The sequence below is a fragment of the Lacerta agilis genome, chromosome 6 (assembly GCF_009819535.1).
Source record: "Lacerta agilis isolate rLacAgi1 chromosome 6, rLacAgi1.pri, whole genome shotgun sequence".
Lineage (NCBI taxonomy): Eukaryota > Metazoa > Chordata > Lepidosauria > Squamata > Lacertidae > Lacerta > Lacerta agilis.
In genome coordinates, this window is record NC_046317.1 from 26909621 (window position 1) to 26936032 (window position 26412).

Genomic DNA, 26412 nt, shown 5'->3' on the forward strand with positions numbered 1-26412 from the left:
TTACTGTTGTTCAACATTCATTTTCAACACATACAACATCTCTCCTATAGCTGAACAAATTTAAAGCTGGAAGAAATAGGTTCTGGGAGTAGCTATACAAACATGCAGAGAAGAATCTCACAAATGAGCGCCAGCTAATATACTTGTGCTTCAGAGTGGAGTTTTAAAGAAGACTGAACTTTCTTGTGGGCCAGTTCTGCCTTCAGTGCTCGCAAATCAGAAGCTGCCTGTTTTCTCATCTAGAAAAAAAGATTCAGAGATTGCAAAAGAAAGAATGAAATTAGAACCTTCATATTATTTTATAGATACAGTTCAACCTTTATGTGGATTGGTAACCATTTCCTTGTTCCAGTTACAGGTAGGTAGCCGTGTTGGTAACCATTTCCTTGTTCTTTCATCTTTCAAGTCCAACGAGTTAAAGGATGAACCATTTTGATTTGTTTCTGGCATATTAAGGTCACTAGTAATGGCAAACCCTAGTGTACAAATTACATCATATTTCCATTAATGAGAGTGGGAAATGAGGTGAAGAAATACCACAGATTGTACTGCAGATCTCAAAGTGGTGTGTTTCTGTTCTTGTGATTTTTCTGACCACAAATTGCCTGTTGTTGTTGTTGTTGTTGTTGTTGTTGTTGTTGTTGTTGTTGTTGTTGCATTATTAGTACAATACCATAAATGCACAACACATTTTAGAGGGTAGCATAAGCAAAAAAGGTCCCTGAGCTACATTTAGACTAAAGAAAAGCACATGCCATCTTGGTACTGCATGTTGGCAGGTACAATGTTTAAAGCAGAGATGCTAAACCTGTTTGGATCCCAGGCACATTTGGAATTTTGAAAAAGTGGTACAGGCACAGCAGATGTGAGAAAACATCATGTTCTGTCCCATCCTGTGTCAGTTGCATGCAGCACTGTTTTCTGTTCCACTGCAATTCATCTTGTGCCGAAATCTGCACTATTCGTCTCGCTGTCCGCTGCGGCAAAACTATTTGTGTATCCTGTGCAATTATACTGCCTGTATGCTATTCCACCCATCATTTCAGTGCAAATGAAAGGCAAGGCGAGTGGTTTTTTCATCAGTTACATTATCTTGCCAACTGAAAACAACCACCACCACAGTGCAGACCGGTTGTTTTGCTGGTTCCAGACATGGGACGAACAAGTAAAAAGCTATATTGCTTTTCTATGAGGTGTAGGACATTCCCTAGTGCAGCATCACAAACTTTCAGGTCCCTATTCAAAGAACAAGGGTTGCATATTTGCTTTTTGAAAAATAGCCTCTCTCTCCTCCTTAGTGGAGTAGTGGCTGCTTACAGAAACACCGCTGCTATGGAAGCAAACTTAAAGTTCAATGTTTTGGTGAACCAGGTCTCAAATATGACCATGTGCTTAACTCCAGGGTGAACACTCTTCAGTCCTCAGCTCCATAGTGCAATGAACTCAGAATACGCCTACGGAACAAACGCAATTGAAAAGCAAGAGAAGTTATTTCCCTTGACCTCCAGCTCTCCAGACTTAAGCTTCTGAAGAGCCAAGTGTGGTGTAGTGGGTGATGTATTTGACTATGAATGGGGAGGTCCAGGTTTGAATCCTCACTTAGCTATGAAGCTCTCAAGAATCTATGAAGCTATCCCATGGTTACTTTTTCTCAGCCTAAGCTTTGTAAGAGTTATTCTGAGGATAAAATGGGGGATTGGGATGTATGCCACTTTAAACTCCTGAAAGCAAAAGTGTGACTTAAATGTTTTTTGTTTTTAAAGAAGAACACTAAAGGTTATGCTTGAGATAAAAACCTATGTATGCATTTTTACATTCTTCACTTGGATATAAAATGAACTAGGCACATTAGTGTTGTAATACCTTAATTTCTATGACCAGCTTCATTTTTGCATTATCAACCTTTCTCCTTAGTTGTTCAATTTCATGCTGCAGAGTGGTGATCTGGATTATTGTATTATTCTAGAAGAAACAAAGAAAGGTTTCATACAGATAAGAGTTAACATATATCTTGCATTTATTAATATCACTGTCTGTGCAAATTGTCCACATCTGCATCTCTCCTTAAAATTATATGATTTACTCACATAGTGCAGAACATCAGGGCTATGTCTCATATACAGTTACTCAAATGGTGGACTGATTGGTCACATTGCAGGTGAGGCCATGGCCTCACTGTATTAACATAAAATAATGCAATTCTGCATGTGAATTTACTGCCATGCTTAGTTGGTACACACCTGGTAGACCTTGCTATAGCTGCCCTGGATTGACCCAAACCCAAAATAAACTTGTCCTTCCCTTCTCCCCATGATACTTCTATCTATTAAAAGGCATAGGTGAATTTCAAAGAGAGAGAGAGCTCATGTGTAGATATGTGTGCTTCCAACACAAGTTATCTTCCTGTCTCTCCACACCTCTTTGTTGTGAGAGGGCATGTGCTGGACTCCATTTTGGGGACTGGGGTAGACAAGAGACTATTTTCTGGAATCAAGGGATCCAGTTTTATCTAATATTTCTCTGGCAAATGAAGGAAAATAGGCAAGGAATCTTGTGGTTTGTTTTTTGATTGTACTGCCAGTTTTAGACTCTCCCATCTCCCCTTTTGATATTACATAGTTTTGAATTTGAATGTGTGACTATATAATAAAATTGAGTATTAATTTCTCCTTATAGCTATTATTTCAGGCAATGATTGCATCTATTACAGGCATGGCCAAACTTGGCCCTCCAGTTGTTTTAGGACTACAACTCCCACCATCCCGAGCTAGTAGGACCAGTGGTCAGGGATGATGGGAATTGTAGTCCCAAAACAGCTGGAGGGCCAAGTTTGCCCATGTCTGATCTATCAGATGGCTTTCCTTCACAGCTACTGCACTTTGTAAAGGAAAATGGCTGCACCATAGCCACAAAGGAATACTAACACAACAAGTGGTGGCTGAAATGGTTGAAAATGAAGATAGGAAGCTGTGAGAAACTAAATGAGGAAGTTCCTGGTGCTACCGTTTGAGCAGTAGCAAAAATGGTCAAAAATGTGTTTCCTTTACCCCTCGGAATGTTTTCAGATAATCTCATCTTTCTCTACCAGGATGAGTAGGAAAGAACACCAGCTCCTCAACGAATGTTCTAGAAAGTTCCAGAGTTGCTCTGTGCAAATCCAGAACTCAGTTGTGGGAATGAATAGAGCTGACAAATAAGTTGTCTTAGTGCATGATCTAAACCAGGAATAGAGAACCTGTGGCATTCCAGATGTTGCATTCCGACTCCCATCATCCCTGACCACTGGCAACGATGGCCGAGGCTGGTAGAAGTCCAACAACATCTGGCAGACCACAAGCACCCCATCACTGCTGTAAACAGAAGGTTATCTGAAGGGGGGGGAATCATTCATGCCTTATAACTGGGATATATCATATCTTGGCTTAACAGAAAGATAAGTTTAAAGATGCAAACAAGAGGAAGTTTGTTACATGAGAAAAGGCTGAGATACAAGCAAATCCTTTGGTTCTCAGAGTAATTAGCAGAACTGTGCCGATATCTCAAGGGCATGATTCATATGGGAAGGATTTAATTAACTTAAAACTGTATTCTCACGAGTTTCATTGTCGAGCCAGCGAGGAAGCTATTTTACACACACAAAATAATTTAATTACATATCAGAGTTGAATCAGGCAAGCAGTGTGTTATGCCAATTCAAATTGAGGGGGGAAGAGCCTGCAGAGAAATTTCCATCTTTCCTGTTTATATAGCTATGCTTTTTGGCAAGGCCATGTTGTTACAATGCTATGTATTAATTTACATTTCATCTAGTTTGGGGGACTTCTCCCTCCCCCCCTCACTCTTGCCATTTTTGTCTTCTAGTGCAGGTCACTATCAATTTTCATTATTTTCACATTCTAAACACAATGCCTTGATACAGAAAAGATTGCATGGGCAACCTGTGGTCCTTCTGAAGTTGTTGGACTTCCATCAACCCCAGTTGGCATGGTCAATGGTCAAGGATGAAGGCAGGGAGCTGTAGTATGTTAACATCTGAAAATCCACAGCTTGCCCATCCCTTAGTAATGGAACTGACTACCCAGGTAAGTGTATGTTTGGGATCATGGCTTGAAAGTTAATCTGCATGGATACCATTTTCCTGTGCAAAAGAAAAACAGTCTGGTACAAATATTCCTGATGAGCATGTTCAGTTACGGAATTGAGCCTTTGAGATATAAAACGTAGCTCAATTTAAATTAGACAGGCAGGGATTATGTCAGATTAGTGAAGGAAATTATTAAACTCTCTTCTAGGGTTATTATAAAATCTAAAGAATACTTATCTGTCTAAATGGTATGAAGGAGCTTAGATTTTATGGAAAGGGGAGCTAAAGACTGAACAAACAGCATTACCTTTGAATTAGCAACTTGTGTTGAATTATTTCGTTTTTTCCTTATATCCCTAGCTTCTAGCTGCATCAACAATTTCTGGTAGTGAAGTTCTAAATCTTCCCGCAGTTTATTTGAAATTTCCTCCAAGGAAGCTGTGACTTTTTTAGCTTCAAAATATTTCTTTTTCCAGGAATCACGAGCTGTATGGGAAAACCAGAGCACAGATCAAAATTATATTCTCAATGGTGTAATTCTATTCAGGTTTTCAGACCGTGTTCAGTTCAGTGAGGCTTAGTCTTAGAAAAATACAGGATTGTAACTTAAGAATCAGAATAGTAAGAAATATTGCTCTGTTCAAACATAAACCAAAAATATTAAGAGTTGAAAACATTGTATAAATCTTAACATGATAGGTCAAGTCCCATGGCTTTCATACAGTACTTAAAAAAGAATAGCTGGACTCTAGTATGTGGAAACCCAAACTCTCGAATGTGTGGTTTGCAGGCAGGTATGATGCTTCACTTTAACAAAGATAAAGAAGGGGTATAAACTGAGAGACATCTAAGAAATGGTCTAATTCTGATGGAAACCAGGATGCTAGATGACACACTGCCATGGAGGGGGAAGCAAAAGCAAACCCACCTCCAACAATGATGCTATCTTCTAGATTTTCTAGCTCATCAGTTGTCCACCGCCTCCACTCAAGCAGAAACAAAGTTATTCTTGCTTCACCTTCTTTATTCCCTGGGCTCTGTCCCTTGACCTGTCTAAATTCACTAATCCACACCCGCGAGCAGCCAAAAGCTACCTTGGTTTTTATACAGATAAAGCAGCTACGCTTTGTCAATGTATCTCCTGGGCTTTCCTTTTTCCAAGATACTACTTTGGTGACTCCCGAGACAATGGAGGCCAGTGCAGGAGCTGCCTGTTCACCTAAGTACAACTTGTAAAAAAGCAGAAGGTGGGGTGGAGGGGGGAGACTTTGCCGTTCATTTTTTTCTGGCAACTGGCCTAAAACAAAACAAAACAAAACAAAACTAAGGAGGGGTGTGTGTGTGTGTGTGTGTGTGTGTGTGTATAACAACCTCACCAGATATCTCAGCCTAATAACACATACCCTGGCATCTCCTGAGTTTGTTCTGTTCCAGTAAGCCCTTCACCTTTTTAACCAGTTCTTCTCTAGCCCTCTCCAGGTGCTTTCTTTCTGCCCTGATGTGTTGCAGCTGTCTGATCAACTCACTACCTGAGGAAAAGAAACCTCAAGATTAGTATACGTGTGCTGGTTAAAAAATGCGGAAAGCCCAGGATAAATAAATCTGAGGCAGAAGTGCCTTCCGAGAAGAAAAGAAGCCCAGGTCTACAGAAATATCTGCAGTATTTTAGGGGTCTTGGGTGTGGCAATTTGGAGCATCAGATCCCCACCTGCCTCCCAAGATCCATGCACACAGCCCACACTAACATTCTGCCTGCTTCTGTCCTGTACGAGATGCTACTGCACAAAACTCCACACCGCATGAAACAAATCTTTCTCTATGACTTTTCCCTTCACATGCCTCAGGCATACCATCTTAAGGTGTCACTGCAGCAATTCCTCTTGAGGGGTGGGAAGGGAATTTTAAAACTTGCAAACACATATTGTGTTGCCCAGGCTTTCCCCGATGAATACATTTCTGCCAGGATGGTAATGTTTTAATGCTTGTATTTTTGCATAGAGATTTTGAATATTCAGCATTTTAGAAATGCTTTAAAATAAAACGATGCCTAAATGCCTAGAGATTAATGAGACCAGGCATGTCTACTGGGAACCTGCCACTGCATTTGTTGTTGTTGTTCAGTCATTCAGTCGTGTCCGACTCTTCGTGACCCCATGGACCAGAGCACGCCAGGCACGCCTATCCTTCACTGCCTCTCGCAGTTTGGCCAAACTCATGTTAGTAGCTTCAAGAACACTGTCCAACCATCTCATCCTCTGTCGTCCCCTTCTCCTTGTGCCCTCCATCTTTCCCAACATCAGGGTCTTTTCTAGGGATTCTTCTCTTCTCATGAGGTGGCCAAAGTACTGGAGCCTCAACTTCAGGATCTGTCCTTCTAGTGAGTACTCAGGGCTGATTTCTTTGAGAATGGATAGGTTTGATCTTCTTGCAGTCCATGGGACTCTCAAGAGTCTCCTCCAGCACCATAATTCAAAAGCATCAATTCTACGGCGATCAGCCTTCTTTATGGTCCAGCTCTCACTTCCGTACATTACTACTGGGAAAACCATAGCTTTAACTATACGGACCTTTGTCGGCAAGGTGATGTCTTTGCTTTTTAAGATGCTGTCTAGGTTTGTCATTGCTTTTCTCCCAAGAAGCAGGCGTCTTCTAATTTCGTGACTGCTGTCACCATCTGCAGTGATCATGGAACCCAAGAAAGTGAAATCTCTCACTGCCTCCATTTCTTCCCCTTCTATTTGCCAGGAGGTGATGGGACCAGTGGCCATGATCTTAGTTTTTTTGATGTTGAGCTTCAGACCATATTTTGCGCTCTCTTCTTTCACCCTCATTAAAAGGTTTTTCAATTCTTCCTCACTTTCTGCCATCAAGGTAGTATCATCAGCATATCTGAGGTTGTTGATATTTTTTCCGGCAATCTTAATTCCGGTTGGGGATTCATCCAGTCCAGCCTTTCGCATGATGTATTCTGCATATAAGTTAAATAAGCAGGGAGACAATATACAGCCTTGTCGTACTCCTTTCCCAATTTTGAACCAATCAGTTGTTCCATATCCAGTTCTAACTGTAGCTTCTTGTCCCACATACAGATTTCTCAGGAGGCAAATGAGGTGATCCGGCACTCCCATTTCTTTAAGAACTTGCCATAGTTTGCTGTGGTCGACACAGTCAAATGCTTTTGCATAATCAATGAAGCAGAAGTAGATGTTTTTCTGGAACTCTCTGGCTTTCTCCATAATCCAGCGCATGTTTGCAATTTGGTCTCTGGTTCCTCTGCCCCTTCGAAATCCAGCTTGCACTTCTGGGAGTTCTTGGTCCACATACTGCTTAAGCCTGCCTTGTAGAATTTTAAGCATAACCTTGCTAGCGTGTGAAATGAGTGCAATTGTGCGGTAGTTGGAGCATTCTTTGACACTGCCCTTCTTTGGGATTGGGATGTAGACTGATCTTCTCCAATCCTCTGGCCACTGCTGAGTTTTCCAAACTTGCTGGCATATTGAGTGCAGCACCTTAACAGCATCCTCTTTTAAAATTTTAAATAGTTCAGCTGGAATATCATCACTTCCACTGGCCTTGTTGTTAGCAAGGCTTTCTAAGGCCCATTTGACTTCACTCTCCAGGATGTCTGGCTCAAGGTCAGCAACCACATTGCCTGGGGGGTATGAGACCTCCATATCTTTCTGGTATAATTCCTCTGTGTATTCTTGCCACCTCTTCTTGATGTCTTCTGCTTCTGTTAGGTCCTTTCCCCTTTTGTCCTTAATTGTGGTAATCTTTGTACGAAATGTTCCTTTCATATCTCCAATTTTCTTGAATAAATCTCTGGTTTTTCCCATTCTGTTATTTTCCTCTATTTCTTTGCATTGCTCGTTTAGAAAGGCCCTCTTGTCTCTCCTTGCTATTCTTTGGAAATCTGCATTCAATTTCCTGTATCTTTCACGATCTCCTTCGCATTTTGCTTGTCTTCTCTCCCCCGCTATTTGTAAGGCCTCATGGGAAAGCCACTTTGCTTTCTTGCATTTCTTTTTCATTGGGATGGTTTTCGTTGCTGTCTCCTGTATAATGTTACGAGCCTCCACCCACAGTTCTTCAGGTACTCTATCCACCAAATCTAAATCCTTGAACCTGTTCTTCACTTCAACTGTGTATTCATAAGGAATTTGATTTAGATTGAATCTTACTGGCCCAGTGGTTTTTCCTATTTTCTTCAGTTTAAGCTGGAATTTTGCTATAAGAAGCTGATGATCTGAGCCACAGTCAGCTCCAGGTCTTGTTTTTGCTGAGTGTATAGAGCTTCTCCATCTTTGGCTGCAGAGAATATAATCAATCTGATTTCGATGTTGCCCATCTGGTGATGTCCATGTGTAGAGTCGTCTCTTGTGTTGTTGGAAAAGAGTGTTTGTGATGACCAGCTTGTTCTCTTGACAGAACTCTATTAGCCTTTGCCCTGCTTCATTTTGATCTCCAAGACCAAACTTGCCAGTTGTTCCTTTTATCTCTTGACTCCCTACTTTAGCATTCCAATCCCCTATAATGAGAAGAACATCCTTCTTTGGTGTCATTTCTATAAGGTGTTGTAAGTCTTCATAGAATTGATCAATTTCGGTTTCTTCAGCACTGGTAGTTGGTGCATAAACTTGGATTACTGTGATGTTAAAAGGACTGCCTTGGATTCGTATCGAGATCATTCTATCATTTTTGAAGTTGCATCCCAGTACAGCTTTTGCCACTCTTTTGTTGACTATGAGGGCCACTCCATTTCTTTTACGGGATTCCTGCCCACAGTAGTAGATATGATAGTCATCCGAACTGAATTCGCCCATTCCTGTCCATTTTAGTTCACTGATGCCTAGGATGTCAATGTTTATTCTTGCCATCTCATTTTTTACCACATCCAGCTTATCAAGGTTCATGGTTCTTACATTCCAGGTTCCTATGCAATACTTTTCTTTACAGCATTGGACTTTCCTTTCGCTTCCAGGCATATCCGCAACTGAGCGTCCTTTCGGCTTTGGCCCAGCCGCTTCATCAGCTCTGGATCTACTTGTACTTGTCCTCCGCTCTTCCCCAGTAGCAAGTTGGACGCCTTCCGACCTGGGGGGCTCATCTTCCAGCGTCATATCTTTTATATGCCTGTTGTCTTTGTCCATGGAGTTTTCTTGGCAGGGATACTGGAGCGGCTTGCCAGTTCCTTCTCCAGGTGGATCACGTTTGGTCCAAACTCTCCGCTATGACCTGTCCATCTTGACCTGTCCATAGCTTGCCTGAGTAATTCAAGCCCCTTCGCCACGACAAGGCAGTGATCCATGCATAGCTCCTATCAAAAGTAGAAACCATGCAACATATGTGTGATTACAGAAAGTCTGCACTACTCCAGAGAGGTGTTGTGGCTAGAGTTGGACTAGGACCAGGGAGACCCGGGTTCAAATCACCACTCAGCCATGAAGTTTGCTGGGTGGCCTTAGGCCAATCATGATCTCTCAAGGTAACCTCCCTCCCTCAGAGGATTGTTGTGAGGTTGAAATGAGGAAGGGGAGAACCATGTATTGACATGGTTGAGCTCCTTGGACAAATAGTGCTCTATATACCATATTTTTCCGTGTATAACATGCCCCCATGTATAACATGCCCCCTGTTTTGGGGGACTCCAACCTGAGAAAATGGGGGGGGAGATTGTATCTGTGTATAAGACCCACAATTTTGAACAAATTTTTTAAAATAAAAAACCCTAGTCTTATACCTGGAAAAGTACGGTATATATACAGTGCATGTGCAATAACAAATATAAGTTCTATGGGGATTGTGCTAATTGTATAACGAAACACTTAGTCTGTGATGTGACACAGGCGGCTGGATTAATTTTAATGATGTAAAAACTGAATTAAGCCAAATTATCCTCCCTCGGGGGCACTTGGTCAAAGGAAAGGCAAGCACCAGGGTTGGGATTAGTGTCTTTGGAACATGCTGGAAATGACAAGTGACTCCTTAGGCTCCCCGACAATGGTGTTTGCTTAGACAATGCATGCACTGGGGTTGCTTACGTTTAAGCAAACTCTGCCTCCTACTTTGTGAGAGAGCCGGGAAAAGCCTGCTGCCGTTAACTTATACCATTTATAACCATTTATAACTACTGAGTTGTTGCACACCCTCAAAAATGAGAGTGGTGAGAGGAGTCCTAGCACATATTTTGTACTTGGTTTCCTTGGAATGAAGGTCCCTAGAGAATTGTTGTTTTTGTGTGTGTGTGTGTTATAAGGTTTATTTACACACACATACAAGCAGAGCATGAGATGCAGGGCTTTTCCTGCTTTTCCCATTAGGTTTCCAGAGGCTTTGATTTCTGTCAAGTCATATTCATATCATACATTTAAAGAACATGGCTTCTCCCCAAAGAATGCTGGGAAACATAGTTTACCCCCCCCCAGAGCTTCAGTTCCCAGCACTCTTAACTATGAATATGACAGTGATTTCAGTTTTGACCTAGCTTTGTCGCAATCCGTTTCCATTCTGCTGCACTTTGGCTTCTGCTAAAACCGAAATTTGTTCGTCTCACTATCCACTATGACTGAAACTAATTACATGATTAATTCCAGTACATTTCAGTGCAAGAGAAACAGCAAAAACATTGCAGAAAATAGTGTAATTATTTATATACAAGCAGCAGCAAAAACTGCTCACATTTGCTTGTCAGATTTCTGTGCCTGATCTCAGATGAACCTGTGAATTAAGAGTGACTTCTGCTGTTGTTTCCATTTCCAGCAGAATTCTTTGACATCCCTACCATTAACTATGGTGCCCAAGAATCTTCGGGGGAAGGTGTGCTTTCAATGTATGGTGCGGATGTGTGGGGTCTCTTGCAGATGCAATTTCAAGGCTGTCAATCTTTGTTCTCTTTCACAATCAGGCATGATGTCGCTGGGTTGCAGGGGAAGACTTTAACCCCATAAGATCTTCTAGAAGGATTTACTCACCCTCTGTTGGAAAGATTCCGCTGGGAACTTCAGCTTTGTTTACAGACAGAGCCAGAAGAGGTGGAGTAGGAGGTGAAAGATACTGGCTCAGATGTGCAAAGTCATTTAGGTTATTTTCATCAGTCTAGGGACCAAATGAAAAAGCATGTCAGCGTTTGCTGCTTTCCCTACAGTACATGAAACAGGAGATTCTATTTAAAAGGAAGACTAACTCAAGTGCCCTTTTAATGGAAAACAATAGTTACCTTCAGGGAACCCTGTCCGCAACCTGTCTGTCTAGGAATCTATATGCCTCTGCTACTGACCTCTGAACATTGCAGAGTATCGAGGGCATATTTCATGGGACACATCTGGCCCATGTGTTCTGATGGACAAGCAAGCTGAACTTCAGCATTGCCCCAGATAGTGGGATAGGAGAGCTGAAAATAAGGCCAATATATTTCACATCTGCCAATCCATGAGCTGCTTTGGTTTTAGATAGTACATGCGTACACAACTGTAGTTCATTTATTTGATGTAGTGTAATTATTATCCAATTACATTTTACATAATGAATTAATGATGCTAAATCTTGTCAGACTAAATATTTAGAATATATTTTAGATTGTATTTCTGATCGATTCTATGTTTTAATATGTGTGCTGGTCGTTGACCGAAATAAATTTTGATTTGATTTGCGTACACAAGTCTAAAAAGCCAGGGCCACAAATTTTCATGGCCCTCTAGCAGCTATGGTGGCTCGGTTACCAGGAGTAATGTTTTTAGTGTTAACTCTGGAAGTGTATGCTAACCAAACTAAACTTCCTAGGATTATTTTTTTAAATACAACACAAAAATGCATTATATTGGGGTAGATTATTTGCAAAAAATATGTACATTAGCCAAAACAGGATATTTCACCCTAAAATGTTTAAGGATTTTCATGAGAATTTATGTCCCGAAAAATGCAAATTGCTGCAGAAACGTGGAGAACTGAATTTAAGATTTAAAAAATGAAAAACCGAGAGAACCAAAATTTACATAGCCTTCCGTTCCCATTTCCAACTAAATATGCATAGACTTAGTCTACTCCTTGGTACTTTGGTACTGAATATATCTCTGTGTATGTGTACATATACATACATATGCAAACATCATATACCCACATGCATCTCCAATTGCTTATAGCATATGTGCTACCGTACTTCAAATGTATGGCAAATGCGCTTGTTTCATGAGCATTTGTCCAAGACTGGGTAAAAGTTATGCTGCTTCAACAACGAAATCTTATTGTAATCAACAGTCCAAAAAAAAAGAAAAATGAGCTCAAGTTACTGAAACGATTGCAACCAGTTTCAACTACCTTATTTATTTATTTATTTTGCTAGACGTTTGGAAACATACCTGGCTATCTGGCACGCTACCAGTGTCAGCAATAGACTTGGCAATTCCAGGATGCTGCTGGCTAAAGATGAAATTAAAGCACAGTGCAATTACATTAGAAACAATAAATAATTCCAGGGTGCTGTTGGCTAAAGATGAAATCCAAGTGCAGTGTAGTAATTACATTAGAAACAAACCACCTTAATTAAATTTGTTTAAAAGACTGGTGGGATCCAGCAAATATAGAGTGCTGGGGTGGCAGATTACCAATCTGAAAACGGGGTGCTGAAATTAGGGTGCGGCAGCTTGCTGGTAGCCAACTGGACCGGTAGCAAACATTCCATGGAAGCGCTAACCTCACACACAGGAAATGAGGTGGAGAGAACAGGTTCACAGGTTTAATTATATTTGTCTGGAAACTAATTAAAGTGTTTGCTTCCCCCCACCCCATTATCCAATATGTTGGGAGCCCTTAATGCAACTTTAATGAAGGGCAGCTAATACTGTCAGCATGACAGCTTGTTTATTTCAAGTGTTTTAGCCTTTACCACAAAAATATATAAAGAAATTTCTCCATTTTGTTACCTCCTCATTCTATGCGAATAGTCCATGTCTCTCTCCTCCAAAGATTCTGGGATTCCAGAATCCCCTGTGGTGTGTCTTCCCATTCCAATACCTGTCAGGTTGTCTTCATTTTCTGTACTTGCATCCAGTGCGATAGGAGCTTCTTCTACATCAGAGGTTGGGGGGGGGGAATTGTTTAGCTGTTTTTAATGGTGTGTTTTAATGTTGTAACCTGCCCTGGGACATTAGGGTGTAGGGCGGGTAATAAATAATACCTAATCTTAAATAATATTTCTGTTTCTATATACATGTTTTTACTTCTGCCATCCACCGCCAGAAGCAATGGCTTGGCGAAAAAATGAGTGTGTACAGATTCTGGGCATATCCGCCTGAAGCAAAAATGGAAATTATCAACGCAAAGTCAAGAATGCCAGCTGGCTCACAGACAGGATATAGAAGGAAGACCCTGAGATGAAAGAAAACTTTAAAGGCAACTGCCAGTGGGTTTTAATAAAAACGTGTCCAGCCCTATCACACAGAAAATTGTAAAATGTAGAAAATGGGAGGCAATCTGGACAAAAGTGCGTATCAGCCGATGGGCACAATACATTTCCCCTTTCTTAAACTGCTGTAGTTTGCAGTGTCCAACCATTTCAAGTTTCTATTTTTTTTTCCATCTAGGTTAGGATTGGTGTCACTCCTGGCTTCTAATTAGGCCTGATGCAAGCAAGCGGATCTTATCACCTAAAGAACCACCAATGTTTACTACCGAAAAGCTGTCCTCATGTGGCTTCTGGACCAGTTCCGCAGATCACTGAGCTTTATTAAATAGTTTAATGCAAAATACTGTATTTTTCTGTGTATAAGACGCCCCTGTTTTTGGGACTCCAAATTCAGAAATTGGGGGGAGATTGCCAAGAGTTGTGAAGGTCTTTTTTTTGGGGGGGTGCCAAATATCGCTCATCTGCCTGACCGACGTTGCCAATCCCACATGTCGCTGGAGCCACCAATCGTCTGCCCACTTGCCGCCAGCAGCCGCCAATCACCTGCCCAATTGCCATAGCAGCAGCCAACCAGTAACAGCCCTTGCCGCAGCCACCAATCACATGCCCAATCGCCTCTGACAATCTCTGGTCGTGGCTGCTACCAATTGCCCGCCCCCCCCCGCACTATCTGTTTATAAGATGACCCCAAATGTTTAACACTATTTCCTAATATAAAAACCTCGTTTTATACATGGAAAAATATGGTTAAGTGCATTATTTATTAAATGCTTTCATGCAAATCAAAGGGTTGGGATTCAGATTGGCTATTCCGTAAAGGGAAGGCCTCCTTCTGTTGATGGAAAGCTCTCAGATTCTGTGGAGTAGAGGAAGGTGGGAGGCAATCTTTGCTTATTCCTCTGCCCCTTGGAATCCTGCATGGTGCCTCTCATGCTGTTCCAGGTGGCTCCCTGAATCTCCAGGGCAGCTTTTTCAGATTTATTTATTTACAATGCTAGTGCAAAATACAAATAAACTTTAAATGGAGTGCTTAGTGCAGCAATGTATACCTTTTATCTTCTGTGTGATGTGATTGACTTGAATCTGGTTGTTTCCCTCTTGCTCTCGGTGCTGATTCATACGCAAAGGTGCAACAAAATCTTTGTATTTCTTGACCTTTCTAGGAGTATTTTGCTGCCGTTCTTGAGCTTGGCTGGAAGACTTTCGCTGAAGAATTTTCACTGATGTGGATTTTCTTACAGAGTTTTGTCTTGCAGAAATTTTATCTTGGAATGTATAGGGAGATTTAATGGATTCCTTTAGGTCTCTGTTACAACTAATTTCTCCTGGAGGCAGCACATAATTATATATTAGACTATATATACTTATGAGAGTTGTGTTAAGTTATAGATTTATCATATATTATTATAAATAATCATATTTAACTATAATAGTCATGTTAACGTAAATAACGTGAACTGCTTATGCACATTTTGAACTTTTTTTTGTAAGCCACTTTAAGTTTATTTTATTTCTAAGAAGGCTGGGTATAAATTTTTAAATAAATATATACCCAAGTAAATAAAAGTTAAGGGTTTTTTTTGGTAACAAGTGATATTGTTGGAACCTTTGTTAAATTAAAAAAGCAAATGTTACATATGCCACAGTCTAAAGGTAAAGGGACCCCTGACCGTTAGGTCCAGTTGTGGACTACTCTGGGGTTGCGGCGCTCATCTTGCTTTACTGGCTGAGGCAGCTGGCGTACAGCTTCCGGGTCATGTGGCCAGCATGACTAAGCTGCTTCTGGCAAACCAGAGCAGCACACAGAAACGCCGTTTACCTTCCCACTGGAGCGGTACCTATTTATCTATTTGCACTTTGACATGCTTTCAAACTGCTAGGTTGGCAGGAGCAGGGACAGAGCTCACCCCATTGTGGGGATTCGAACCGCCAACCTTCTGATCAGCAAGCCCTAGGCTCTGTGGTTTAGACCACAGAGCCACCCGCGTCCCTATGCCACAGTCTAGGTAGGACCAAAATACAATTAAAAGATCAGGAACTCATATTGCAAACAAGTCTTTCTGATTTGATTTCCTCCCTGAAACCTTAATTTTGAATGAAACCAGTCCGGACATATGATTAACTGAACAAGGGAATGGCAGTGTGACAAATGAAGTTTCAGGGAAGAAAAACCTGAACGGGACCCAAACTCTAGCAAAACTGTTAACACCAAAAGGCACAAAACCAGATTAGTAGATGGGAATCCTACTGCTAGCACCATCAATACAGACAATGAAATAATGGCCAGGTTAAAGATGCTTAATCTCCCTCTCAAGTAAAGTATGGTGGGGCAGGGGGAGAGATCATTTTCCCTCTCCTGACGCAACAGGTTCCAAGCCTCGATTGTGGAGAAAGAAATTAAAACTATGCTTTCCTCCTCATGTTGAAAACTCCTCATGGTTTCAAACAAGGTATAACTTGTCTGATCTTAATATGAAGCGCAGCTCTTGCTGGAAGAGAAATAATTCAAAACTATTTTTTTAAAAAAAAAAAAAACACAGAGGAAAAGAAATATTTGTGCTGTCCTTGTGATTTGACCTGAACTTGGTTGTTATAGCAATTAAGCAGCCTTGACATATCTCACCTTCCCTTCTTTGTGAATTATATTTCTCTTTAATCCTTTCGTTCTGTTCTTGCTTAGAGATCTGTGTTGCAGGGAGATCTTGAGCACCTCCTTTTTCAGTTTCGTCCCATCCTATTAAATTATTTTTATCCTGAGTTGGGCTGAGATGGTGTTTCAAGGAACTCTCCAAAATGCTGGGGCTCTGACCAGCTTCACGATCCGGAGCTGAAACGTCAGGTGGTCTATGATAAGATGTATATGCATGTATATAGCCTGCATTACTATGCTGTCTTTCTGGAGTTGACGATGAAGATGAATAAATACTTTCTACTCCAGGTAACAAATAAAGTTCTGGATGAAATGCCTGAAATATACAGAAAATTAATCTGAAATAAATAATATTTTTTTTAAAAAAAATAACATAGCTTTGCTTTTACACTAAAACTGATGTAACAATATACGTACATAGGGAGGAGCAAACGATTTGAGCTTCAGTTCTGTTTCTTGCTTTGCTTTCACCTTGGAAAGTCACAAAAGAAACAACGTTATCAAAACAGGATAGTGCCATACCATTCAATTTGTATAGCATCTTATATTCCCGAAAGCCAGAATATAACATTTTTTTTTTAATCCTCTACTCAAACTTTTGTGAATAATGGAAAACACAGAATATATATCTTGGGAATTCTGCTAGATAGTTATGCCATATTTAATTTACAAAGGCTTATAAATTCATTTTCACTTCAGCAGTTTTATTTGTATTGTTTTATTGCATCTGTCTGTTTTTAGCTAATTTCTAATTATTTTTTTATAAGTGTTAGATTCAGAGATGCCCTTCTGCAAACAGCTCATTCCATTTATGGCAGAGAATGCAATTCAGCAGAAGTGTGGACCATCTTAGATCACTGCTCCCTTAGGATTGCTCCATTAATCAACCGATAAATCAATTAATTAAATCTCATTAATCACTTAAAGTTTCTTCAGTCATGTGAACGCTATAGAAGTAACATAGAAAATGCTGCTATAAATTTTGCTGCCCTTATTTTTATTCTGAATTTATATGATCAGAGGTTTATCAAAAGTACTAAATGGTCCATAATGGTTCCAGTCTTCAGAAAGTCACACTCATCAGCGTTAAGGGGGAGGCACAAAAAGAGTTTTAGAAGCAAGTTTTGGCAGTTTTGAATCTGGATAGAAAAAGGGAAAGAGCGCCAAGAGCACTTGGAGTTTATAGATAAGCTGACTAAAACAGAAGTATATTTGGGGTGCAATTTTTCTTTTGAGAGCTAATAGGGAATTGGTTTTGCTTTAGAAGTCTGTCTTATAAATGATGAACTGTTATAAAATCTCTCTTATTCTTGTGCTACCTCTGGACTTCTCACAGGGGAGCTGGAAGTACATAACAATATAAGAAGACACATGTTTAAAAACACAACAGATTTTTACCATGAAGGGTTGCGGTTCATTAAAAGAAAAGCAAGCATGTTGCTTAATTTGAATGTCACTTACTTTAATGGCTACAAAAAAATAAGACTGCTGATTCCCCTAAAATAAAAGCAACATGTCTTTACAGAGTTCAAGTATCTCTTCTCTTATTAGAAAGAAGTATCTCTGGGAAGAGATTAAGGCGCTGTTGGGCAACGGTAGAACTGGGAAATTCAGCAAATGTTTGTTCACATGCATATAATTACATATAATTGCTCTGACCGCTCAAATATTATAAAACAACTTCAACCTTTCCTATCAAGTAAATCAAAAGGGTGTTTTATACCATTTGTACAAGGGCTTTTTGAAACATATGAAAACAGGGGAAAGAGACCAAAACAATATACATAGTGACTTGCTAAAGATATAGCATGGGCTCCTTACAAACTATAGTTTGTAAATTGGGAACAGGGCTTGAGAATATCCACTCCCTGCTCCCTTATTCCTCCCCACACCTTGCTAGAATCCCCCATTGCATGATCTTGTTGGTCTTAATCATGGTTTGATTATAATGTCTGCAGTGACACTAACCAATTCCAATATTGATCTGGATTTGAAACTCAGAGTTGAAGCAGGTTTTGGAACCTTGGTTAAGATGGAACCAGATTAGTGTTAGCCTTGGTTAACATCACAGCAGATGTAACACTATAATATGAAAAGATGGCCGGCAAGCGAAGGAGAACTTGCACTGAAGGGGCCAGAAGGAAGGGAAGGAAGTACAAGTTCCTGAGGCTGGCTCCCAGTCAGCAAACCATAGTTTGCAGGAAAACAGTGACTCGTATCCAAAGAAAATGGGTCACATTTCTTACGGAAATCAATGGGACAAGTAGGTCATGACTAGCTTATATTCCAGCTATTTCACTGGGACAAAGTATGAATCGCTTTCTCTTGATAAAACCCAGTGCCTTTATCACGTTTGTTGGGAATACCAATTACTGTGTGGGTAACTTCTGTAGCTATTTAAATATTATGACACTAAACTTTTCTTTGTCCTTAGCAGAGCAGTTAAAACTTGATTTGATTCAGTAAATACAACTGAGAGATTTGCAGTAAGCAGAAATATGTTTGGATAAGAGAAGAGCTTGTTGGCTCTTCCTGGGGCGTCTGTGTCAACCATCTAGAGTAAGCTTTCCAAGCTACGCACTCTGCACACAGGCAGATCGTGCACTTGAAAGAACCATCTCATTTTCTTCATGGTTGCGTCTTTTATTGGTCTTGGCTAGGAAAAGAATTGGGGGAGTTAAAAAAAAGCAAAAGCAAAACAAATTCCAAACCGCTTTGTCAGAAAGGCTTCCAGCAGCTCAAAGGGAAATAAATGATTAAAACTTGCAATTAGACCATTAATTTTCCTCGGAATTACTACTCTCCACTATGTCAGCTATTGAGATCAAAACATTCAGAGTGCTTTTAAAATGCCGAGCGTTTTTACATGGGAGGTCTATCTCGTTGCATTCGTGGGAATTTACGTTGTTAAAGGGGAAATGAAAGTGAAAGCGAGAGGCATTTCTGCAGAGAACACATAGGGTGGACAATGTAGGTTTAAAGTTTGCTTTGCAGGCTAGTTAACAGCAGGACTCTCACAGCAGAACCTAACACCCGTAAGGTTGCACCCAACTAAGTTACACTCAGGGTGCTGCAATACAACCTATTTAATGAGCAGTCATTTGGATTTGATTGCAGATGTCGCCAGTTACTTTATGAGTGTTCATCCTGATTTGCTCTTGGGGAGATTACGCAGGTGTTGCATCAACCAAGCATTATCTCACATTTTCCAGTGCATTTTCCTATCATTTCCTTATCACAAAAAGAAACAATGTTTTGGGAAAGCAGGTTTGCTTTGCAAGAGCTCCAAATTGGCTCTAACTGCACAACCTGATGTCTAGGGGGCTTAGTTTGGTCAGAATCGAGTACACACTTCCAGGGTTAACGCTAAATAAATTACGTACTTCTGGTAAATGATCCACCATTGCTGCTAGAAGGTCGTGAAAATTTGTGTCCCAGGCTTTTTGGATTCATCTACCCATGTACTAACTGAAACCAAAGGGACGCATTGGTTGCCAAATGTTATTTTTTTAAAGCTCTCCTACCCCACTATTGTTATACTCAACCCTCAGGGTTGTGGGTTCAAGCCCCATGTTCAGCAAAAGATTTCTGCATTGGTTGGACTAGATCAGAGGTTGGCAACCTTATCTGAGGGTGGGCCGGTCAATGCTCTGTCCGTCAGAGGAGCGCCCGTGCGCATGCACACACACTATTTCCGGTGCTCCTCCGAGCCAAAGTGTGCCGGAAATAGTGTGTGCGCATGTGCATGGGCACTTCTCTGTCCCACACGATGCGCACATGCTATTTCCGGCACACATCCAGGTTGGAGGAGCGCCCATGCGCACAGGCGCCATCAACCCAGAAGTCAGTCCCCACACCATGGGGTCGCCATGGGCCGGTTAGACAAGCCTCGTGGACCACTACAGGCCCATGGGCCTTAGGTTGCCGACCCCTGGACTAGATGTTCCTCATGGTCCCATCCAACTCTATGGTTCATATTCTTACAAGCTCCCTGCTCGTGAGTGGCAGTTATGACAGTTACAGAATTTTAGACATGTAAGCTATGATCATAACTGCACGTGACAGGAGAGACCCACATAATGTGGATTTCCCCAAATATTCACCTTCTCACGACTTCAAATTAAACTTGTGGTGTATAGTCATGCAGGAAGATGAAGCCGAAACTCTTTTTGGCATCTACAGCGCATGAGCAAAGAAGCCTACTGGACTGTAACCAAAAAATGCATAATTTTTTTAAAAAAAATCTCCACCTGCTTGGTTTTATAACTCTTTATTTTGAAATGGTAGCTGCCAGGAGAAAAAAAGAACACATTTTTTTTCCTGACTGCCACTACATGAACATGAAATGTTAAATGGGAACATTTGAAAATAAGCATACAGTTCTTCTTGATAACCCACTCGCAGAAACACAGAAGAAACTTACCACTGCAAGTTTCTTCCCTATACATTTTAGGAAGATATACTTATCCACAACTGCATCTTCACTCAGGTAGTCTCCGAGCTGCTCTCTTAATGTTCTCAATGTCATATAAGGTGGCACCCTAGAATACCAGATTACATTACTGCAGAGACATGGTGATTGATATATTTGTTTTGGAAGTGGATGTATAAAGGAAATGCACATTAATTACATGCCACAAAGATCTAATTTTACCTCCGAAAGCTCACACTGATGGCTTAATCCTTGAACATTAACTTTTAGAGCCCTCTGGTATCATGGTGGGTTTTCTTGTGCACAAACAATGAAACATTTATTTTGTGATAACAAATAGAATCTCCAAGGTGCCAGAAATCTCTTTATTCACATGATTCATCCATGTCAGGCTCTGTTAACACTGTAGCCGAAACTTCTAATTTCATGCGTAAGATCTTAGTTAGCAAGACCGATGTTCTAAGCAGTTTCTCAGATAATTAAGGCAGGGATTTTCTTCATTATAAGATAGCATTGTATTATAATTCATAATGCTAGGAATGAATAACACTAATAGGACATTAATAGTTTCTGTGATCTATAGATAAGTAACTATTAAAATTCCCTATGATCTTGGAAATTTAACTAGGTGGGTACAAGTTTCTGAACTTAGTAAGGCAATTAACCTGAAGATAATAAGACTCTTGCCTAATTTAAAGTTGTCGACATTTTCTACAGTGATTGCCAACATCCTTTCCCACCAATATGTCTGGTATTGAAGGAGTGCACTCTATACAGAAGAACACTAAACTCTTCTACACAATAGACCTGAACAACCATTACTTATTTCCAGCAAAATCTAGGAATTGTAGTCAGGGATGGAAGAGAAATCTCAGTACTCATTTAAAGCCAAATCTATCAAATTGGCTCTTTCTGAAACAATGCAAACCAAAACACCTCTCCTTCAAAATTCATACTTATCTGAATATTGCAATCCAGTTCTTCAATCAGTGTTTACAAAAATATGTGGTGGGGGGGAGCAAGTGTGCATAAAAATGTAATTAGTGAAAATAGCATTCAGAAATGCATTATATTTGGGGGAATACTTGCAAAAATGTGTATAAACGTCATGTAAAAAGGTGTTTACAGTGGTACCTCGGGTTACATACGCTTCTGGTTACATACGCTTCAGGTTAAGAACTCTGCTAACCCAGAAATAACGCTTCAGGTTAATAACTTTGCTTCAGGATAAGAACAGAAATCGTGCTCTGGCGGCGCAGCGGCAGTGGGAGGTCCCATTAGCTAAAGTGGTACTTCAGGTTAAGAACAGTTTCAGGTTAAGAAAGGACCTCCAGAACGAATTAAGTAATTAACCAGAGGTACCACTGTATTAGGAGAAATTCTGACCAAAATGCTGGTGAATTTTCATGAGGACTTTGAAAAATCATATAAATAATGAATTGCTGAAAAATGTGGAGAAATGAATTTCAGACTGGGAAAATGAGAAACCGAGAGAACCAAAACTGAGAACTTTGCATCCCTGATTGTAGGTTGCTGAGAAGAGGGAGAGTAGCAATCACTAACAGAAAATAAGCAGAACCTCATAAACTGAAATTCTCAGGATTATTGGTGGCAGGAGCCCAAGAGTTAACATGATATAAATTGACATAAGTGTGCTATAAACAAGTGCATTTATTTTAAAATACTGTCCGACTTAAATGGTTGGGGCAAGTTGCTCCTCTTGTTTGAACCTGAACTCTAGTTTCTAAAACCTTAAGGATAATACTTTCCAATACAAGGAATATAACACACATTTTATCGTAATCTCCTACAGGGCAAAGGACCGGGCTGAAGAGGAGCCCCTAGACTCTGTCCCTTCCTGTTACTTGTCCAGTCAAAACCCCGTCTTCCCAGAAGCTCATTTCTCATTAATGAGAGATAAGATACAAGAAACCCAAATCTTTTCCCCTCAGGAAGAAAAGCAGCTTGAGGGTGGTTATGAGAGGACAAATGATTGAAAAACCCCTCCCTCCCCTTGAGTAATTTGGCTGTATTGATGGAAGAATCATGGAAGCTTCCAACATATGACAACTGGCTTTTAGAAAACTATACAGCTTATATAATGGATAAATTGTTACTAGAACTGCTACACTCAAAGGCAGACCCGGCATTTATTATTTCAACTCACCTTATAAATCCCACCGAAAAGAATTTGCTGGCAGCATCTACAGGAACGGTATTCAACTTGAAATTCCACACGTCTTCCGGAACATAAAAAACGTGAAGCTCTAAAAGCTAAATGCCATACAATAAATTTAAAAAATAAAAAAAAATCTTATAGGCAATTAGTATGGACAAACTAAATATGCAAACGGCCAACCCAAACCCCCAATCCACCACTCTGGAGGGGCTTTAGATGGGGTGGAGGTTTGGACTGACCCCAAATGAGATATCTTTGATTTCTTATACCCCCAAGGAGTAGGAAATATTAATGGTGTGTGTGTGTGTGTGTGTGTGTGTGTGTGTGTGTGTGCTTTTGGTCAAACACTATGTCTGCTGGGATGATAGCAACTCTGACATGGAAACAAGACACAATGAAACTGAATACTACTGTTAAAGGTTTGCAGGGGCGTAGCAAGGGGGCGCAGGGGGTGGTCCGCACCATGTTCCATAATGGAGGGGGTGACAAATTATCAAGGAACAATTACTGCCCTACTAGGGCGGTTCATAAAAAAACTTTTTTTTTTTTTTAAATGCCTGCTCCAAGTGGAGCACTTACTGTTCCCAACCCTAACCCTTTGGAAAGCCATCTAATTAGACTTTAATTTGATTTTGAGATGTTTTTAGGAGGTAATTTAATTGTTTGATTTTATACCAAAGTTATGTATCTGATGTTAGCCACCCTGAGCCCGACTTCGGCCGGGGAGGGCGGGATATAAATAAAAGTTTTTTATTATAATTACTTGTTATTATTCCTTTGTAAGAAAATATGAAATAACGTAACACCATTTTTGCAGGGGGGAATCAATAGGGAGGGGGGTTGACAAGAAAATTTCTGCACTGGGTACCACCTGACCTTCCTACACCTCTGAAGGTTTGGCTATCAGATTTCTGCAACTGGCCTGCTTGGCACTTAATGCTAATCTAAGGTTGTTGAGGCCCTGGGATGTGCTGTTGGAATGTTTAAGCTGCATGCTTCCACATGTATGCTGTACGCTTCCACACTGCTCAGGGAATTGGGGCAAGCCTAACATGTTGTGGTGATCAAAAGTGGCTTCAGGTAGGAGGAAGCTGTGCTAGTTTTGCTCTTGAACTGAGACAAGAGCTTCCCCTTCCCCAATATCTAGCACTGTTATACATGTTTGACTGACTACTAAGTAACAGCACTCGAAAAAGAAAAGTAATGTCACCTCGGAACCAGTGTTGGAAACTCCTGTTGTTCTAGGTGCATTTTGCGACAGGGAATTTCATTAGCATAAGCAGTTTCTGAGCTCTGGGCGCAGCCTAAGATTTCAGATTAAAACGACAGAGTGCAAGGAGGACCTTTTTCTGCCTCCCCACTTCCAGCTACTCTTCAAAGACTGGAGAAGAGACCCTCTTAAGAATATTAGGGGGGTGAGCGGGGGAAGGACTAGACCATGTGAAAAATGAACATAATATTTTAGCCACAGTTCATTTATTTTCAGCTTTGTATTCTTGTTATAAAAAAGTGTGCCTAGACATTCAGTTTTTGCACCCATAACCTAGGTTTAAGGTGCCGTTTAGCTCCTAGCTTTCATATCTCAGTTTCTAACACTGCTCGGAACATAAAAGAGCTGTGGCCAATCATTGGGTAAAAATGGCAACACAGCCATTTAAATTTATGGAAGCTGAATGGAGAGCTGTGCCTGATATAGTTTAAAAGTGCCATGGGATAATTACATTACCGGTTTAAAATACTCTTTGAGCATTTTGGAATATATGGGTTGCGGAGACACTTTTATAAAATGAGTTAAGGCAATATATATTGATCAATCGGCAAAATTGAAAGTAAATATTGACTGAGAATTGTAAAATAACTAAAGGAACCAGACAAGGCTGCCCACTGTCACCTTTATTGTTTATAACAGTTTTAGAAGTTGTGATGCAAATAAAAAGATGTAATCAAGTAATTAAAGGAATAAGGATGGCACAGAGACAATATCAAAAGACAATAAATTAAAAGCTTTTGCAGATGCTCAAAAGATGGCATGCGGGGGCGGGTGTTGCCGAAAACCTTACATCTCCATTCATGCGATGGTTTCAAAATGTGTCGTTTCTTTTCTAGGTTAAACTGATTAGGCCAGAACCTGCTTTCGATCTGGTCAGTCTAGATTTTATTTTCACAACTCGGTGGACTTGCGGGTTTTAATTAGAAATTACAAAAGCAGAGTAATTAGCGAAACAGGGCTTTGTTACCCCTGCTCCTCCCTCCATTAGAACTGTACAGTTAAGCTATTAGCAACATGATAGCAGGGAGGAGGTTCTCCCTTCCCTGTATTAAGGTAGCCTAACACTCCTTTGCTTTGAACTTCTTCTTTTTTTTAAAAAAAGTATCAACTGTTGCTAATAGCATTTCAGGTCTATTAGTCACAGAACATGAACACTGAGCACTCATGTGCGTAACTAGCAGCTGTCGCAACCTTCTAAAACTGAAGCACCACGTAGGGTAATATGACCCTGAGCTTGAAGATAAAAAGTGTAACAGAATGCTGAGGAGACTTCAGTTACCACTGGCGCTGTTCCTGATGGAGATGAACTCCCACCAGCAACAAGGGAAAACCTTTACTAAATCACATCCAATGCCTATATGTATTTAATCCCCATAAAGCAAATTTAAAACATTGTTTGCGTAATGTTTGAAACCAGCCTACTTGTAAACATCTTTCACAGATGGTGAGATTTGATTGCACAAAAAATGAAGAGAATAAAAGGCTTTGTTTATAGGAAAAAGCAATTTACATACGTTGTTCTTACCTCATCAATCTACAGCAGAAAATGTTGCAAGATTATGTACATTTAAGATCAGACAGACATGCTTTCTAAGATCCATTATTTCTCACCTCTGATGTGGGAGGTCTGATATGGCTGGATGGCATAGTTCCTGTTTACCCTCATTCACAGCGAATTCCGGATCATTTTTTTTAAAAAATCACATAATTTAACAGAGGATATCGGTCTCTCGGAGGTAACATTCCACTCATTTCATATGTATTTCCATTTCAAAAACATTGCTGCGTTTAAAAATGAGACTACTTAGGAGGACAGAAGACTTTGTTTCTAGCTAATCTGAAAACAAAATGAAAGGATTTCAAACGTTGGCTAACATCACGCTTTGATGTGAACACTCCTTCTATACAAGTAAATATCACCTTAGTAACCCAGTGAATTGCACAACCAGGGCCATGTAACTGAGATTTATTTCAGTAATCAAAGGTCTGCTCTACGCACATTGCTTACATGGGGATAATTGCCATGTAGAATAAAAACAATAACATGAATGCCGTTGGTTGGACAATGTAGTTTAAGCTGTAAAAAGGCACTGGCCAGATATTCCTATCTGTGACTCTACACTCAGAAATATGAAGAATTAGTACCTGAATCTGCTTGCTCCTTTCCTCACTCATAACAACACAATTATCCTATACTTGGCAGTAACCAAAATGGAATTTATGTCTAAAAAGGTGCATAACTAGAAGGAATGAGCAACACTCACACATGCCTGTAAACAGAGCTTTGGAAACACATTATGCACCACTGATGTTGGCTTAGATGTTTAGTAGATCATATTGTCAAGATGTGTAGTTTTATGATCTTTGGGGAACTACGGCTGAGCCTGAGAATCATAC

At 40.3% G+C, this 26412-nt stretch overlaps 1 protein-coding gene across 2 annotated transcripts; it reads right to left on the reverse strand.

Moving 5' to 3' along the window:
• Nucleotides 1-25717, reverse strand: SPATA1 (spermatogenesis associated 1). Of its 2 annotated transcripts, none has more exons than XM_033151692.1 (13): nucleotides 25627-25717; nucleotides 22734-22840; nucleotides 20558-20675; nucleotides 16552-16605; nucleotides 16108-16450; nucleotides 14534-14749; nucleotides 13003-13147; nucleotides 12439-12499; nucleotides 11056-11179; nucleotides 5488-5613; nucleotides 4392-4570; nucleotides 1864-1962; nucleotides 1-239 (listed from the first exon to the last, which is right to left on the reverse strand). In XM_033151692.1, exons 1-13 carry the CDS (start codon nucleotides 25660-25662, stop codon nucleotides 135-137), a joined length of 1713 nt encoding a protein of 570 aa, XP_033007583.1. In that variant the 5' UTR covers nucleotides 25663-25717; the 3' UTR covers nucleotides 1-134. The 2 variants fall into 2 exon arrangements, with proteins under 2 accessions (XP_033007583.1, XP_033007582.1); XM_033151691.1 differs by having other exon boundaries at nucleotides 14534-14809.
• Between the last annotated feature and the right edge of the window lie 695 nt (nucleotides 25718-26412).

Coding starts and splice junctions, on each gene's coding strand:
- SPATA1 (XM_033151691.1), bottom strand. CDS start 25,662: ATGCCATCCAGCCATATCAGACCTCCCACATCAGAG. Junction 14,810..16,107: donor TAATTCACAAAGAAGGGAAG/GTGAGATATGTC, acceptor TGCTGCCTCCAG/GAGAAATTAGTTGTAACAGA. Junction 5,614..11,055: donor CGGAATCTTTCCAACAGAGG/GTGAGTAAATCC, acceptor TCTTTTCCTCAG/GTAGTGAGTTGATCAGACAG.